The 17606-nt window shown below is 41.9% G+C and overlaps 1 protein-coding gene across 1 annotated transcript in view; it reads right to left on the minus strand.

Annotated features, from left to right (window-relative positions):
• Positions 1-17606, minus strand: part of dnah12 (dynein, axonemal, heavy chain 12) — a 193715-nt gene that overhangs the window by 152677 nt on the left and 23432 nt on the right. The window contains exons 12-14 of the mRNA XM_080182788.1: positions 13754-13932; positions 8686-8821; positions 5211-5336 (exon numbers count right to left, since the gene is read on the minus strand). Coding sequence (XP_080038914.1) covers positions 5211-5336; positions 8686-8821; positions 13754-13932 — 441 coding nt within the window. The remainder of the gene's footprint in view (positions 1-5210; positions 5337-8685; positions 8822-13753; positions 13933-17606) is intronic.

A 17606-nucleotide genomic window follows, 5' to 3' on the forward strand; every position in this document is an offset into this window, starting at 1 on the left:
GCAAAATCCAGATATTTTACATGCTCTATTGAAAATCAAAACTTTGCTCACTCACGAAAGCTGAATGTTCCACTTAATATCAGTGATTTCCAAATTCATTGCAATACTGTGAAAGTCAATCACATTGAGGTAATACACACTACTCTGATGTAAAGTCTAAACCTGTTAATTTATAATCAAGATAAACCCGGGACTTTCAGTCATTCCTAGTACAGTTCCAATTTTCTTTTGAAATTTCATAGAATGATAGGATGGTTACACACAGAAGGAAGCCATTCAGTCCATTGTGTCTGTGACAGCTCTTTGCAAAAGCAACTCACCAACTCCTCCTCCTACTACCCACCTTCCCCCAGCTTCCCGACCCCACACACACACACACATAGTGCCGCAAATTCTTCCTCTTCAGATAATTATCTAAGTTTCTTCTGAAAGGAAGTGAATCTGCCTCAACCATACTTTGAAAGCGCGTTCCAGGTCCTAACCATTCACTAACCACAAAACATTTTGCATGTTGCCGTTGCTTCTTATGCCAATCACCATAAATTTGTGTCCTCAGGTTTCATTCCTTCTACAGGTGGAAACATTCTCTAGGCCCTTCCTGATCTTGAATATTATCAAATCTCCTTTCAACTTTCTCTTCTCCAAGGAGGACTGCTCCAACTTCTCCAATCTATCTACATAACTGAAGTTTCTCATCCCTTGTCTTGTGAATCATTCTTGCATTGTGTCTAATGCCTTTGGGACATACTTCTTAAAGTGTGATGCCAAGATCTAGATGCCATGTTCCATTTGAGGCCAAACCACTGTTTTTTACAAGTTTATTACAACTTTCTTGCTTCTGTATTCTATGCCTTATTAATTTATAAACCCAGCATCCCCATGCTTTATTCACCTCTCTCCAGACCTGACCAGCAACTTTAAATGATGTGTGTACATACAAACTCAGGTCCTGTTGTTCCTAAACCACCACCCCCCTTAGAATTGTACCTTTAGTTTTATATTGCCTTTCCTTGTTCCTCAACCAGACTGAACACTTCAAGCTTACCTGTGTTAAATTTTATCTGCCACTTGACCACCAAGCTCACAATGGCCTTTTGAAGTTTCACACTAGCCTACTTAGAGATCCCAATCCTTCCAAGATTTGTGTCATCCTGTGTCAGTACACTAAAGTCTGAATCATTAATATAAAGGGTAGAGCAGTGGTACTAAAACTGGAGAACTCCTCTATTAACCTTCCTCATGTCTGAAAAACAATCAATTATTCAGTAATACTCTGTTCCCTGTCATTTTGAATCCATGTTGCTACTGTGCTTTTTGTTGCGAGAACTCTTTATTCACAAGTCTGTTGAGCAGGACATTATCAAATGTTCTTTGGATTTTGAATACCTATAGTTGATATTTAAGTTAATATTTCACCAGCAAAACAGGTCCAGCAATATTGGGATAGGCAAGAAATCGGGCGCGAGCCTGATTCTTCGCCACTCGTTCCTATTTCCCGCCCCGGTATGCTACTTGACCAGCGCAGTGGGGTGGAAAACTCCCGCCCCTGGGAGATATGGGGGATAATTATGGGGGATTTTAACCTGCATATTGATTGGATGACTCAAGTTGGACGCGGTAGGCTTGAGGGAGAGTCCTTGGAATGTTATCGGGATAGTTTCCCTGAACAGTACGTAACGGAACCTACGAGGGAGCTAGTTATCTTAGATCTGGTACTGTGTAACGAGGCAAGTAGAATTAGGGATCTTCTTGTGAGAGATCTTCTTGGAACGAGTGATCATAGTATGGTTGAATTTCTGATGCAGATGGAGGATGAGAAAGTAGGGTCCCAAACCTGTGTCCTCTGTTTGAACAGAGGGGAATATGATAAGATGAGGGGGGAATTGGCGAATGTAGATTGGGGGCGCAGATTGGTTGGTAGGACAGCTGAGGAACAGTGGAGGATTTTTAAGGAGATCTTTTTCGGTACTCAGCAGAAATATATTCCAATGGTAAAGAAGGACTGTAGGAGAAGGGATAACCAGCTGTGGTTATCAAAGGAAATAAAGGAGTATTAAATTAAAAGCCGATGCCTACAGAGCGGCTAAAAATAGTGGGGAATTAGAAGATTGGGAAAGATTTAAAAAACAACAAAGAATGACTAAGAAAGTGATAAAGAAAGGAAAGATACAGTATGAAGCTAAACTAGATCTAAATATAAAAAAAAGTAAAAGTTTTTACAATATATAAAGAAGAAGAGACTGGCTAGAGTGAATGTTGAACCCTTGGAGGACGAGAGGGGAGATTTAGCGGTGGGTAACGAGGAAATGGCTGAGACTTTAAGTAAGTTTTTTGTGTCGGTCTTCATGGAGGAGGACACAAATAGCTTACCGAATATTAAAGCTAGAGGGATGGTAAGAGATGAGGTCCTTAATACAATTACTGTCACTGGAGAGGTAGTGCTTGGTAGACTAACAGGACTAAAGGTAGACAAGTCCCTAGGACCAGATGGAATGCATCCCAGGGTTCTGAAAGAAATGGCAGAAGTGATAGCAGATGCCTTAGTAATTATTTATCAAAATTCGCTGGACTCTGGCGAAGTGCCTGAGGATTGGAAAACAGCTAAAGTTACGCCGCTGTTTAAAAAAGGTAGCAGACAAAAAGCAGGGAATTATAGGCCGGTTAGCTTAATGTCCGTAGTTGGAAAAATGCTAGAATCCATCATCAAAGAAGAAATAGCAAGACACCCAGAAGAGGACGGTTTGATCAAGCAGATGCAGCACGGATTCGTGAAGGGGAAGTCGTGTTTAACGAATTTATTGGATTTCTATGAGGATGTGACTAGTGCGGTGACAGAGGGGAACCAGTGGATGTGGTGTTTTTAGATTTCCAGAAGGCGTTCGATAAGGTGCCTCACAAAAGTTGCTGCAGAAGGTTAGAGTACACGGAGTTGGGGGTAAAGTGTTAGCGTGGATTGAGGATTGGTTATCTAACAGGAAGCAGAGAGTTGGAATCAATGGGTGCTATTCTGGTTGGCAGTTGGTGACTAGTGGTGTGCTGCAGGGATTGGTGCTGGGGCCTCAACTGTTTACTATTTACATAGACGATCTGGAGGAGGGGGCTGAGTGTAGGGTAACAAAATTTGCTGATGACACGAAAATGAGCGGAAAAGCAAATTGCGTGGAGGGCGCGGAAAGTCTGCAGAGACATCTGGATAGGCTGTGAGTGGGCGAGGACCTGGCAGATGGAATATAACGTTAGCCAATGTGAGGTTATCCACTTTGGTAGAAATAATAGTAGGAGGGATTATTATTTAAAGGGTGAAAAGCTGCAGCATGCTACAGTGCAGAGGGACCTGGGGGGTCCTTGTGCACGAATCACAAAAACTCAGTCTGCAGATGCAGCAGGTGTTCAAGAAGGCAAATGGAATGCTGGCCTTTATAGCGAGGGGGTTAGAATATAAAAGCAGGGAGGTCTTGCTGCAACTGTATAGGGCACTGGTGAGGCCGCAACTGGAGCACTGTGTGCAGTTTTGGTCCCCTTATTTGCGAAAGGATATATTGGCCTTGGAGGGACTACAGAGAAGGTTCACCAGCCTGATACTGGAGATGAGGAGGTTAGCTTATGAAGAGAAATTGAATAGATAGGGCCTGCACTCATTTGAGTTTAGAAGGCTGAGGAGGGATCTTATAGAGACATATCAGATAATGAAGGGGCAAGATAGGGTAAAGGTAGAGAGATTCTTCCCACTTAGAAAGGAAAACAGAACTAGAGGGCACAGTCTCAAAATAAGGTGGGGTGCAGTTTAGAATGGAGCTGAGGGGGAACTTCTTCACTCAAAGGGTGGTGAATCTCTGGAATTCTCTTCCCATTGAAGTCGCGGAGGCTATCTTGTTGAATATATTTAAGTCATGGGTAGATAGATTTCTGATAGACAAGGGAATTTAGGGATATGAGGAGAAAGCGGGAAAGTGGAACTGATCCACTTCAGATCAGCCATGATCTTATTGAATGGCGGGGCAGGCTTGAAGGGCTAGATGGCCTACTCCTGCTCCTATTTCTTATGTTCTTATGTCTGCAGCCAGCAGCAGCAACTTGACTGAAATATACAGGATTCAGAGGGATTTTGATAGGATCAATGTGCAAAAGATGATTCCTCTTGTGGGAGAGTCTAGTACTAAGAGCCACTGTTTAAAAATGAGGATTCACTCATTTAGGCCAGAGATGAGGAGAATATTTTTCTCTCAGAGTGTTGTCAGTCTTCCTCAAAAGGTGGTGGAAACATGGTCTTTGAATATTTTAATAGCAGACGTAGATAGACTCTTGATAAGCAAAGGGATAAAGATTATTGGGGTAGATGGGAGGATGGAGTTGAGGTTACAATCAGATCATCCATGATCTCATTGAATAGCAGAGCAGGCTCGAAGGGCTGAGTGGCCTCTCCTGCTTCTATTTTATATGTTTGCATGTTCTAAATTAGAAGTACATGAAATTTACAGCACAGAAGCAGGCAATTTGGCACAACTAATGCTCATGTTGATGCATTGCATAAGCTTGGAAAAAGAAAACTTAAGTACACAAATAGTAAGTCTATATTAAAAACCACTCACAATCTTGCAATAGCATGTCTTCGCAAATTCATCCAATCTTAAACCACAGACTAAACTCTTTGGTCCCAAAACACTGGACTTTCCCATCAACCCTGCATAGATAGTATAGTCTTCAGATCAGTGTGAATTCACCTTGAAAACCGCAAAAAAGCCCACACAAAATCAAAGGGGTGGAAAAGTTGCCATGCTATGTGGGAGTCTGAGAGAGCTGATTCTCTAATCACAGATTCTGTCTCTCCCATGCTTACTGCTCCAGCTCCTCCAATTACAGATTCCCTCCCCCTTGTTCTTGTTATTCTTCCAACGATATAAATAAACTATGATTGGAGGAGCAACAAAGATGGGAAGGAACCTGTGATTGGTGGAGCTCTAGCAGTTACTCTGGCTGGTCCTGCTGCTGCCATGAGTCTTTTGGCTGCACCATAACCAGTCACTTCAAGGGGGAGGCCATATTGAAGGGAAGTGAGTAATGGAGAAGATTTGCAGGAGAGTTCCAGGTCTGGATCTGGTGTCCATTCCAGTTAATGGAAAGAGGTCCCCATAGAGGCGTTGCTGTCTAGTAAACAGCTCTTTTGTTCAGCACTTATTTTCCCAATCTATATTTGTGAAGAATCTACATACCTCATCATTTTCATCAAAAACGGGAATAATATTTTTTGGCCAATGGAGAACAGTGGCATGTAAATCTAGGTCTGATGGATCAAATATGTAAACATCCAACAGATAATTCAACCTGCGACGAAGTTCCTGTAAAACCAAAAGAACTATATATTATAGAATTTTCAGATGTCAGATTTCCTGTGGGTCACAAATTCATCTTACATATTAGTAATTACTTGTTACTGAGTTCTAAAATCATTTCATATTTTCAAATAAAAATTCAAAACCAAAAAAATTAAACAGTATTAACACACAGGCCGAAACTCTGCCATTTCACCTGCCACGGAACTGAAGCGAGCAAGGGTCTGACAATAGAAATCTCTCAGGCGGGAATTTCCAATCTCGCCTGAGCAAGGCCATAAAATCCTGCCCATAATGTGAGATCCAGCATTGATGTCAGCTAAGCATTTATTTACCAAGAAGAAAAATAACTCTAAAATTGTTAATTATTTATGCAGCCGCAGGAAGAGAAGTCTAAAACAATTTTTGTATTAATTAATTAATGGACGTGCACATCGAAAGTTTTAAAGTTTATTTATTAGTGTCACAAGTTGGCTTACATTAACATTGCAATGAAGTTACTGTGAAAATCCTCTAGTCGCCACACTCCAGCTCCTGTTCAGGGACACCGAGGGAGAATTTAGCATGGCCAATGCACCTAACCAGCACGTCTTTCGGAATGTGGGAGGAAACCGAAGCACCTGGAGGAAACCCATGCAGGCATGGAGAGAACATGCAAATGCATAGACAGTGACACAAGCTGTGAATTAAACTGGGGTCCCTGAAGCAGTAGTGCTAATCACTGTGCCACAGTGCCATCCTTACAAATATTCCAATTTGAATTGCTTGAATATATAATTCAGGGCACAAAGCTATTTTTTAACACTATGGCACTCTTGATCACCTGGTTGATAGGGATCAATCTGGTCAAAGAACCAAATACAAAGAAGCAACACCCAAAAATAAGAATCCTAATTGAATTGTTAACTGAGTTGATTCCTTAGGCCAGGTCAAACCTTGGACAAATCTTAATTATGAGCAACCAGATGTGTTAGCTGTGGAGGCCCATTCAGTTCCAAAGACCTTTCTTTAAAAAAAACACCAAAAACTAATGGAGCAGATGTTGTGCTCAACGGTGTGACACAGCAATCACATTTCATGTTGTGAGAGATGCCTATAACGTTTTCTCAGGTTTCTGATTAGAGATTTTCTCTAACTTTGTGTCTGATTCAGTACAGAGTCCATTACAGGTTACCTGTGATGTCGGAGAGCTGGTGAACAGCAAGGCCTTTCAACCAATCAGATTGAAAATTCCTTACTTAAACATGCAGAGACTAAAGCAGGAAGCATAAACTAGAGTTAAATCAGGCACAGAAAACAAAATAAAAATCAAGAGCAACCAATAGGTTTAAAAGAGAGATCTAAAAGGAACAAATGGTTAAAGTAAATACAAAATCATTTTAATTTCTATTTTTATGAAAATCTCCCACACTTAATAAATTATGGAGGAACTTCACACCTGTAAAATTAAATGGTTATGATTGGGAACCCAGCAAAGAATTACCAAGAAACTAATTGAGAAGGGGAAAAGAAAACATGGATACAAACTAGCGAGGGACATAAAGGCAGACTACAAAATTTTTTTAGGTGTGCGAAAAGGAAAAAATTAACCAGGACAAAAGTGACCTATTATAGGAGAATTTATAGTGGAGACCAGGGAAATGGCGTAGAAATTAAACAGTTACTTTGCACCTGTCTTCATGGAAGAAGATAAAATCTCCCAGAAATACAAGGTAACAAAGGGACTTGTGAAACTGAGGCACTCAAAACTTAAAAAGATAATTGGAGTGAAGGTTAATAAATCCCCTGGACCAAATGAGTGTTGAAGGAGGTAGATAGAGATATAGTGGATGCATTTGTAGTTGTCTTTCAAAATTCTATAGATTCTGGAAATGTTCCTGGGACTAGAAAGTAGCAAATGTAACGCTATCACTTCAGAAGGGAAGAAGGGGGAGAATGGAGAATTACAGACCTGTTAGTTCAATGTCAGTGGTAGAGAAAATGTTGGAATCAAATATAAAGGATGTGATAACTGCATATTTAGAAAAGAATGGTAAAACTGAGCAGAGTCATTGTGGATTTATGAATGGGAAATCATGTTTAAGAAACTTGCTGGGATTTTTTGAAGATATTATTTGCAGTATTGATAAAGGAAAACCAAAGAATGTGGTATATTTGGATTTTCTGAAAGCTTTTGATAAGATCCCATTCAGGAAGTTAGTAAATAAATTAGAGCACATGAGACTGGGGTAATATAGTAGCAGGGACTGAGAATTGGTTAACTGGCATAAACAGGGAGTTGGACAGAAAAGCACCATCCTCAGAGTGCCAGGCTGTTACTAGTGGGGTACTGCAAAGATCAGTGCTGGGGCCACAGATATCCATAATCTATATACATTGATTTGGATGCAGGGACCAATTGTAGGATTTTCAAATTTTGCTGATGACACCAAACTGGGTGGGAATGTAAGTTCTGAGAGGGATACAAGAGGACAAGACGAGCTAAGTTAAAGGACAAGCCACTGCTGATGGAATATAATGTGAATAAAATGAAGTTATTCACTTTGGTAGAAAAAAACAGAAAGGCAGAATATTTTTTAAATGGTGAAAGGCTGGGAAGTATGGGTGTCCAAAAAGACCTGGGTGCTCATGGATCACTCAAAGTTAGCAGCTGCAGCAAGCAATTAGGAAGGCAAATGGTATGCTGGCCTTCAACACAAGGGGATTTGGGTAAAGAAGTAAAGAGGTTCTGCTATAGTTGTGAGTGATGGTGAGACCTCCCTGGAGAATTGTGTACAATTCTCTTATCTAAGGAATTCTGCTTATCTAAGGAAGGATCTACTTGTCATAGAGGGAGTGCAACAGAGGTTCACCAGGTTAATCCCTGGGATGGTGGAATTGTATTATGAGAAAAGATTGAGAAGACTGGGTCTAGAATTTCAAAGAATTGATCTAAACATTAACTTGTTTCTCTCCATAAATGCTGCCTGACCTGCTAAGTATTTCCAGCATTTTCTGTTTTTATACAAACAAAATAGGAGATGCAAAACCAAGGTGCTAAACACCACCACAATGGGAGAACATAATCACAAGGTGATGAGCTATAATAGGCAATTTCCATTAAAAGCAAATGTACGAGTTTATTATGAAATGACAAAGGATGACAAAAACATAACAACACTAGGCAGTGAGGCATTGCAAATAGGAATTGAATACAGTTCAATATTTTTAATATACGAGAGAGGTGATATATACTTATTGCATTTTTGCACTATTGCACACATAGGCAATTAACTTGATCTGCGCTCTCTACAGCCAATATTATTACAGAAGACTGATTAACCTTAAATTACTTTCCGATTTATTTAATACTTACTTTGATTCTTTCATTCAGAGCCAAAATACCTTTACTTCTCGCTTCATTCACATAGTCTATCATTTCCAACATTTCTTTTGTACTCTCAGGAATGTTCAAAGCTTTATCTACAATATATTCAAACTCATGACAAATTCTACAAAAATAAAATAAATTATATTTTTATGGTCAATCATTTTAATCCTGATAAAATCTTTTAATAATTGTTGAGAAAATATCTCACAGGAAGACTTAAGTGCACACATAGAAAATTTCATAATATTTAATATCTAATAATATGCAAATATAATATTCTGTTTCAACCAGACACAAAATAGAGCTCTGGGGTTCAATATGAACATAAGAACATAAGAACATAAGAAATAGGAGCAGGAGTAGGCCATCCAGCCCTTCGAGCCTGCCCCGCCATTCAATAAGATTATGGCTGATCTGTCGCTGCTCAGTTCCACTTTCCCGCCCTCTCCCCATAACCCTTAATCCCCTCTCCTATCAAAAACCCATCAACCCGCATCTTAAAAATATTTAGCGAGGCAGCCTCCACCACTTCAACGGGCAGAGAATTCCAGAGATTCACCACCCTTTGAGTGAAGAAGTTCCTCCTCAACTCCGTTCTAAACCGCCCCCCTTTTATCTTGAGGCTGTGCCCTCTAGTCCTATTGTCTTTTTTGAGCGGGAAGAGTCTTTCCACCTCTATCCTATCCATCCCATTCATCATCTTATACGTCTCAATGAGATCTCCTCTCAGTCTTCTAAACTCTAACGAGTACAAGCCCAGTTTATTCAGCCTCTCCTCATAGCTCAACCCCCTCAACTCCGGTATCAGCCTAGTAAACCTCCTCTGCACTCCCTCCAAGGCCAAAATATCTTTGCGCAGGTGCGGCGCCCAAAACTGCACACAGTACTCCAGCTGCGGCCTCACCAATGCCCTATACAGCTGCAGCAAGACCTCCCTACTTTTATATTCAATCCCCCTCGCTATGAAGGCCAGCATCCCATTCGCCTTCCTGACCACCTGCTGCACCTGCAAGCTGGGTTTTTGCGACTCATGCACAAGGACCCTGAGGTCCCTCTGCACCGTCGCCTGCTGCAGTTTTTCGCCCCGTAAGTAATAGTCCTTCCTACCATTCTTCCTACCAAAGTGGACCACCTCACACTTGCCAACATTAAATTCCATTTGCCATTTCCTGGCCCATTCGCCCAGCCTATCTAGATCCTTCTGCAGACTCTCCACACCCTCCGCACAATTTGCCGTTCCCCCAATCTTGGTGTCATCAGCAAATTTCGACACTCTACACTCGGTTCCCTCCTCCAGATCATCTATATAAATGGTAAAAAGCTGAGGCCCCAGCACCGACCCCTGGGGCACTCCACTAGTCACCATCCGCCAATCCGAATAGCACCCGTTGACCCCCACTCTCTGCCTCCTATTTGACAACCAATCCTCTATCCATGCTAACACCCTACCCCCAACTCCATGTCCCTCGACCTTCTGCAATAACCTCTTGTGAGGCACTTTGTCAAACGCCTTCTGAAAATCTAGAAAGACCACATTGTTTATATTGTTTATATCCAACATATTGTAGTCTTGCCCCAAATCCAGGATATCACTATGTCCAGTTCATTTTGGAAACTCTTTGAAACAAGGCCACTGCTTTCAGGAATCACAAATGATCTACTGCACAACTAGTTTTTGACCATCAGCAGTACTTCATGTAGCTATGTGGCCACTTATCTAGAAGTTGGTTTGATGCAGTTATTATTGCAGAAATCCTCCATTTATCCCTACACAATGAGAGGCAGGCTCCTTGGGCTTAATATGTCTCAAGAGACTTATCAGGATTTCATGCTTGGCAACCAAACTGGACATCGCATCATAGAATCATACACTGTAGAAGAGGCCCTTCGGCCCATCGAGTCTGCATCAACATGTGAGAAATACCTGACCTCACACTTAATCCCATTAACCAGCACTCCTACGTAAGGTCCAGAATTTTCTCCTCCAAGAGCGCTGCAAGATTTGACACCCCACCCCCACCAGTACAACTTCACTCTCTGGCATTGTTCTTCCTCTTCTCCTGTGAGGCCAAGAGCGCATTCATGAGTCCCTCCTTGATCCATGGGATCCATGGGTTAATTAGAAACATCACTGAGCAGAACCCTGGAGTCGTCAAGTGAATACTCTCCTGCCTCAACAAATCTGGTGGCTTCCTCCAAAACACACCAGAAATAGTATCTCGTACGAGCTTGATTTGCTGCATAACTTTGGTCTTATTGGGAACAACCCAGGGAGCCAAAATTAAATCAAGTACCTTCAGCATAATGAAGGAGACAGCGTGAACAGCATTCAGGATGGTGAGTGGGAGGGCTACAACATTTATTGAAGTTATTTCTTTAGAAATACATTAAAGAGTGCCTCAGCAAAATAATTTCTGCTCTCCTGCATTAATAATCATGTTCAACAACTGTCACACTTCTTCCAAACTTCAACAAATTACATCAGCCCAAAGCATAAAAATTGATATCCATCTTTTGACATTTTAAGATCACTAGTTACTATGAAAGCATTCTGCACAAAGATTTCAAAAAGATTTATCATTTTGAGTTTGCACAAATGTCTTCACATACTATTAAGTTACCCCTTATCTATCCTAATGCTAATGTATTCCTCACCTGTCTTGCACTTTGGAAGCGAGAAACTGCTGTAACTGAGAAAAGTACTATCGATGCCTGAGGTGATATAATTGCAGGGTGCAACAGCTCGTCAGCTGCTGGATCAGTTTGATTCTGGTGCCGCAGTGGGCATTGACTAAGAAGGTATTATCCTGAGAGAGAGCAACTTGTTCTCCTGCCATTGTATAACTAAAATCCCTCGACCCCAGAACTCTATTTTCTTCAATCTCTGACTTTGCACATTGTCTCCCCATCCCTCCCTCACACTTCCATCTTTTGCCGACCCGAGCCTACACTCTCATTTACTTCACCTCCTAAGTATCCTAATTCTTTGATCAAGCTTTTAGTCACCACTCGTAATACCTGCTCTTGATTCATTTTTTCCCTATACTTCTGTGAAGCACATGAGGATATTTTCTACGCTAAAGGTACTATATACATGCATGTTCTGGTCAAATGTGCTGCACATTATATTGGCCAGAACTTTCTGGCCGTTCATCTTCCGGTTGCACCGATGGTGCACCCCTACTGTGGGTTTCACGGTGGCAAGGGTTTGATTTAATTTGATTTATTATTGTCACAAGTATTGTTTCTTGCACACTATACAGACAAAGCATACCATTCATAGAAAAGGAAACAAGAGAGTGCAGAGCATAGTGTTACAGTCATAAAAGAGTTAGTATGAAGCTTTAGAAGTATAGAATAAGAGTAAAAGATAGAATTATAAGGTATGCTGGGCACAGCTTGTAAGAAGTTGCCTCACTCTGGCACCATTTTGCTTGATGAACCTCAAGGGACACCTCATTAACAACAGTGGGACCAGAAGGTCCCACCACCAGGAACTGGTGAGCCACTTCCCACTGCTGTGAAACATATGGCAATTTGCATGGTAAATCCCATCCATTATTAGCAAATATGAATTAGGGTATAGGAAATGCTAGAATCGGTCATCAGAGAAGAAATAGCGAGGCACCTAGAAAAGAATGCTTTGATCGAGCAGACGCAACACGGATTCGTTAAGGGGAAGTCGTGTTTGACGAATTTATTGAATTTCTATGAGGATGTGACTAGTGCGGTAGATAGAGGGGAACCGGTGGATGTGGTGTTTTTAGATTTTCAAAAGGCGTTTGATAAAGTGCCTCATAAAAGGTTGCTACACAAGGTTAGGGTGCACGGAGTTGGGGGTAAGGTGTTAGTGTGGATAGAGGATTGGTTGTCTAATAGGAAGCAGAGAGTTGGTATCAATGGGTGCTATTCTGATTGGCGGTTGGTGACCAGTGGAGTGCTGCAGGGATCGGTGCTGGGGCCTCAGCTATTTACCATTTATATCGATGATCTGGAGGAGGGGGCTGAGTGTAGGGTGATGAAATTTGCTGATGACACAAAGATGAGTGGAAAAGCAAATTGCGTGGAGGGTGTGGAAAGTCTGCAGAGGGATCTGGATAGGCTAAGCAAGTGGGTGAGGACCTGGCAGATGGAGTATAATGTTAGCAAGTGTGAGGTTATCCACTTTGGCAGAAATAATAGTAGGAGGGATTATTATTTAAAAGGCGAAAAGCTGCAGCATGCTACGGTGCAGAGGGACCTGGGGGTCCTTGTGCACGAGTCGCAAAAACCCAGTCTGCAGGTGCAGCAGGTGATCAAGAAGGCGAATGGAATGCTGGCCTTTATAGCGAGAGGGATAGAATATAAAAGTAGGGAGGTCTTGCTGCAACTGTACAGGGCACTGGTGAGGCCGCAGCTGGAGTACTGTGTGCAGTTTTGGTCGCCGCACTTGCGCAAGGATATATTGGCCTTGGAGGGAGTGCAGAGGAGGTTCTCTAGGCTGATACCGGAGATGAGGGTGTTGGACTATGAAGAGAGACTAAATAGACTGGGTCTGTACTCGTTGGAGTTTAGAAGAATGAGGGGGGATCTTATAGAGACATATAAGATAATGAAGGGGATGGATAGGGTAGAGGTAGAGTTATTCTTCCTGCTTAGAAAGGATAACAGGACTAGAGGGCACAGCCTCAAGATAAGGGGGGAGCAGTTTAGATCAGAGTTGAGGAGGAACTTCTTCACTCAAAGGGTGGTGAATCTCTGGAGTTCTCTGCCCGTTGAAGTGGTGGAGGCCACCTCACTAAATATATTTAAGTCACGGGTAGATAGGTTTTTGATAGACAAGGGAATTAAGGGTTATGGGGAGAAAGCGGGGAAATTGAACAGATCCACTTCAGATCAGCCATGATCTTATTGAATGGCGGGGCAGGCTCGAAGGGCTAGATGGCCTACTCCTGCTCCTATTTCTTATGAAAGACGTACAGCACTTAAAATGAATTTTGGGATTAATAAACAAAATAAATTAATAATGATTTATAATTTCAGCCATCAATATCCAGCTATAATGCTGACTTACGCTTCATTTTCTTCTCTGTGTTTTGCAACAAGTCCATCCAGCAGCATTTCTGCAAAACTCTTTGCTTTTTCTGACAGCCCATGTTTAATGTCTTCACAGTCTAATCGTACCATATGAAAGTGGGCAACTTTTATTAAACTCATGATCTCCAGTGACAAGTGACGAAATTGTTCTATAAACTTAATGGAAATTACTGAATTATTGAGATGTAGAAATTGGGTTTGACCAGATAACAATATGCCACATACATGTTAATATTATATTATACAGTTTACTATTACTTTCCTCCTCTACTAATTTCCCGCTCTCCTTTTTTTTACTTTCCTCTTCTCCTGAAGTGAATCAGGCAGTCCTGCAGGGATGCAGCACTTTGGCACCTCTACCAAGCAGTTTTTTTCATGTGTGAGCTCAGGTAGTGAAATCTGGTTATTTGACTGTAAAGAGCACCACAGCAGAACTCAATCCCATCCTCACCCAAGGACCATGTATAGTTTCAGACAAAAAGCATGAATACTGAGTATGTGCAAGAATCAGAAGTTATTTTTTCAAAGTAGACAGAGGGTTACTTTGGCAGCCCACCTTACCTTTAGCTGAAAGCTAGCAGCACAAACTAGGGATCAAACCTGTTACATTTCCATTCAGTATAACTCAATACCACATTTGTTATTCATTGAACCATGTGAGAGCTCAAGCTCAAGCTTCAGTTCATTGCTGTTTTAAATCTACCAACTGGATTATTTTGCTGTAAGTCTCCATCTATGACAGCATATTCTTCCTTGGATCAGAAGTGCTTTTGGAATGAATTGGTGTGCCACATTTCAGAATCTTTTGCCATTTGACTATGAAAGAGATGGGTTTAATTTCTATTAAACTATTATTTTTAAGTGGAACCCAAAGTTGCTCAAATTCCTAGAATGCCAGAGGACGGGGAGAAAGGAATGTGTATTCAGGTTAGTTAGACAAATCTGAGTGGGATGTTCCTCCTCACTTATCACTTCAAACTAAGACAGCAAGTGTCAGCTGATTCATCCCAGAGCCATTATGCCAAGATGGTGTTATCCATTTGAAAAACAGAAACAAACAGTTTCTAGCATACACCTAGGGGCATAGCAGCTACTTTAACAGATAGGCTTGCTGCCCAACAGATGGGTCAGAAGTAACAATTAGTTTCCTATACATTGAGGAAGATAGGACAAGGATCCATCATCTGGACTCAGCTTTTGTGCATGATCTAGTAAAGGATGTGAGATTTATCGGAACTGTAACTCAACAAGATCACTTATTGCCAGCAAAATAAAACAACTTGAAAATTCACATCTGGCCTTGTTTGACTAAGATGCCAATCAGCTCACAATTTAGACCAGAATGGCATGGTGGCACAATGGCAGGTGGCATGGTGGCACAATGGTTAGCACTGCTGCCTCACAGTGACAGGGACTCGGATTCAATTCTGGCCTCGGGTGACTGTGTGGAGTTTGTGCGTTCTCCCCGTGTCTGTGTGGGATTCCTCTGGGTGCTCCAGTTACCTCCCACAGTCCAAAGATGTGTGGGTTAGGTTGATTGGCCATGCTAAATTGCTCCTTTGTGTGAGGGGGATTAGAGGGTAAATATGTGGGGTTACAGGGATAGGGACTGGGTGGGATTGTGGTCGGTGAAGGTTCGAAGGGCCGAATAGCCTCTTTTTGCACAGTAGGGATTCTATGATTCTATTCTGAGATTACACGAGTACAATATCCCATTCATATCTAAAGAGGATTTTATTGTCACGTCCTCAGGTCATGCTATTGTCTAGTTAGATATGTGCAGTAAGAGAAAACTGCTGATTACTTCCAGGAGTGAGCAGAATCAGTGGAACGAAATATGATAACTGGATTAAATTAGAACTCAAAACAAAGTTTAAAAAATACATTTCTTATTTTAAAAATGTGGAGTTTTTGTATCCTCACAGTGAAATTTAACATTTTACAACAAAAAATTATTTTCCTCAGATGGATGACGGCATATAGTTATTATAAAATTAGTGTGCCATTAAAACTCCAGTTACAACTTAATCAACAAGAAGCAACTTTTCCAGAGGTTTTCACATTAAGATTAACAGCTCTAAAAGACCAACATAAGAAATTAAGTTCATTATCATTGATTGTAATCTGGAACTGCTTCCACTGTGTACTCTCTGGAGTAGCACAGAATCACTGACAGCAACTTCTAGGTTTTCACTCTTCTGTGCAGAAGTTGCGTTCAGTTTTATTGGGAGTAATGACGGTGAATGCTGACAGTCTCACCACCATTAGCACTGCAAAATTTAGGCTAATGTATCCAAGAGAATATCCAGAAAAAATCTAAAATCTGACCCTTCAAAACATTCAGTAGAAGTGAATTTACAGGATTTCCCTCCCTCAATTGGAAAAGTCCAAGAAATTACAAGACAGTGACAACATTATGTATGATAAAACTATCGACAATTAACAAATGTGATCCAACAAAAGGGAACTTACCACTTAAAATTTAGACTCCCCTAACACCTTGGCCTTGCGCTCACACTGAAAAGTCTATTATAACCAGACATAGGCACCCATCATAGCATCCCATGATTAGCTTTGTTATACATTGGCCCCCGTCATAGCCCCCTGTGCATGATCCCCATGCAAGCTCCACCCTCTTGGCACTGCTGGGCACATAGGGCCTCAGAAGTTCACTGGCACACAGTGCCTTAGGAAGTCACGCCAGTGTGGGAGAAGAATGTGGCACCCAGTCTCTCAGTGGTAAATGAGGATGTCTAGGCACACCTCACAACTGCGGACAAGCTGCCTGATGTCTTTGTGGCTCCACAAGGCGCCCCAGAAAACCTAGTGTTCTCTCCACCACTGCCCTTGTGGAGAGATGGCAGTGAGTGTATCTGTCCTTTGCCTGCATTCTCAGGTGCTTGAAAGGCATCATCAGCCACCTTTTCAAGAGACAACCCTCGTGACCAAGCAACCATCCATCAAGGCGAGCTGGAGCCGCAAACAGCCTTGGCACTTGTAAGTGGCAAGTATGGAGGCATCATGGAAGCTACCAGGATACCTTGCACAGATCTGTAGAATCTGGGTCCTGTGGTAACAAACTGAACATTCGTGGAATGAAACCCCTTCCCACTTCAAAGGTGCCCAAGTACAATCAATGGCACCCTAGATGTGGGGGAGCCCTGCAACTACTGTGAAGCTCTGGCCTGCTCAGCCTGGCAGACATGATCTGACCTGAAATGGATGAATGTTCTCAACCACTCACAGAGGGTCAATTACCAGCTTGACACAGCTGTGTGCAGCTGACTAGGAGACTCCACAAAGATCACACACTGACCCCTGACAAGATCTACTGGCATAAAGGTTAAGTGCAACAGTGACCTCGAGAGCTATGGGCACTGAGTGCCCACCTCCAGCAAATGGATGTGAAAGCTTCCATTGAAAGCCAGAGCCTTCAGTGGAACTGGACCTCTTATGTCCAGATAGTTGGATTGTCCTTGTGTACAATGGCTGCTGGGTAGTAGCATCTTCTGTAGGGATATCCTTTATTCTCTCCCAGCTGGCCCTGAGTACGCTGTGCTCGTGCCACTGCTCTGAGTGATACCTGCAACCACTGGTCTCCTCTTTCTTTGTCCCCTGTATTTCTCCTCAGAGGAAGTTCTAAATGTTTAGTAAACTATATCTATCTGCAAGATGCAAATGGGGCAGATTGTGTCTGGAAGGTGCCGAAAGATCACAATTCTCAGATGCTACATAACTGAAATATCCTGAAAGCTCCAGGCTGGGTGCAAAAACCCCCAAAGAAAACAGTGAAAACACTCATAAGACTCCAAACTATACCCTACCAAACT

Source organism: Carcharhinus amblyrhynchos, chromosome 3, assembly GCF_965287045.1.
Source record: "Carcharhinus amblyrhynchos chromosome 3, sCarAmb.v2.hapA, whole genome shotgun sequence".
NCBI classification, from domain to species: Eukaryota; Metazoa; Chordata; class Chondrichthyes; order Carcharhiniformes; family Carcharhinidae; genus Carcharhinus; species Carcharhinus amblyrhynchos.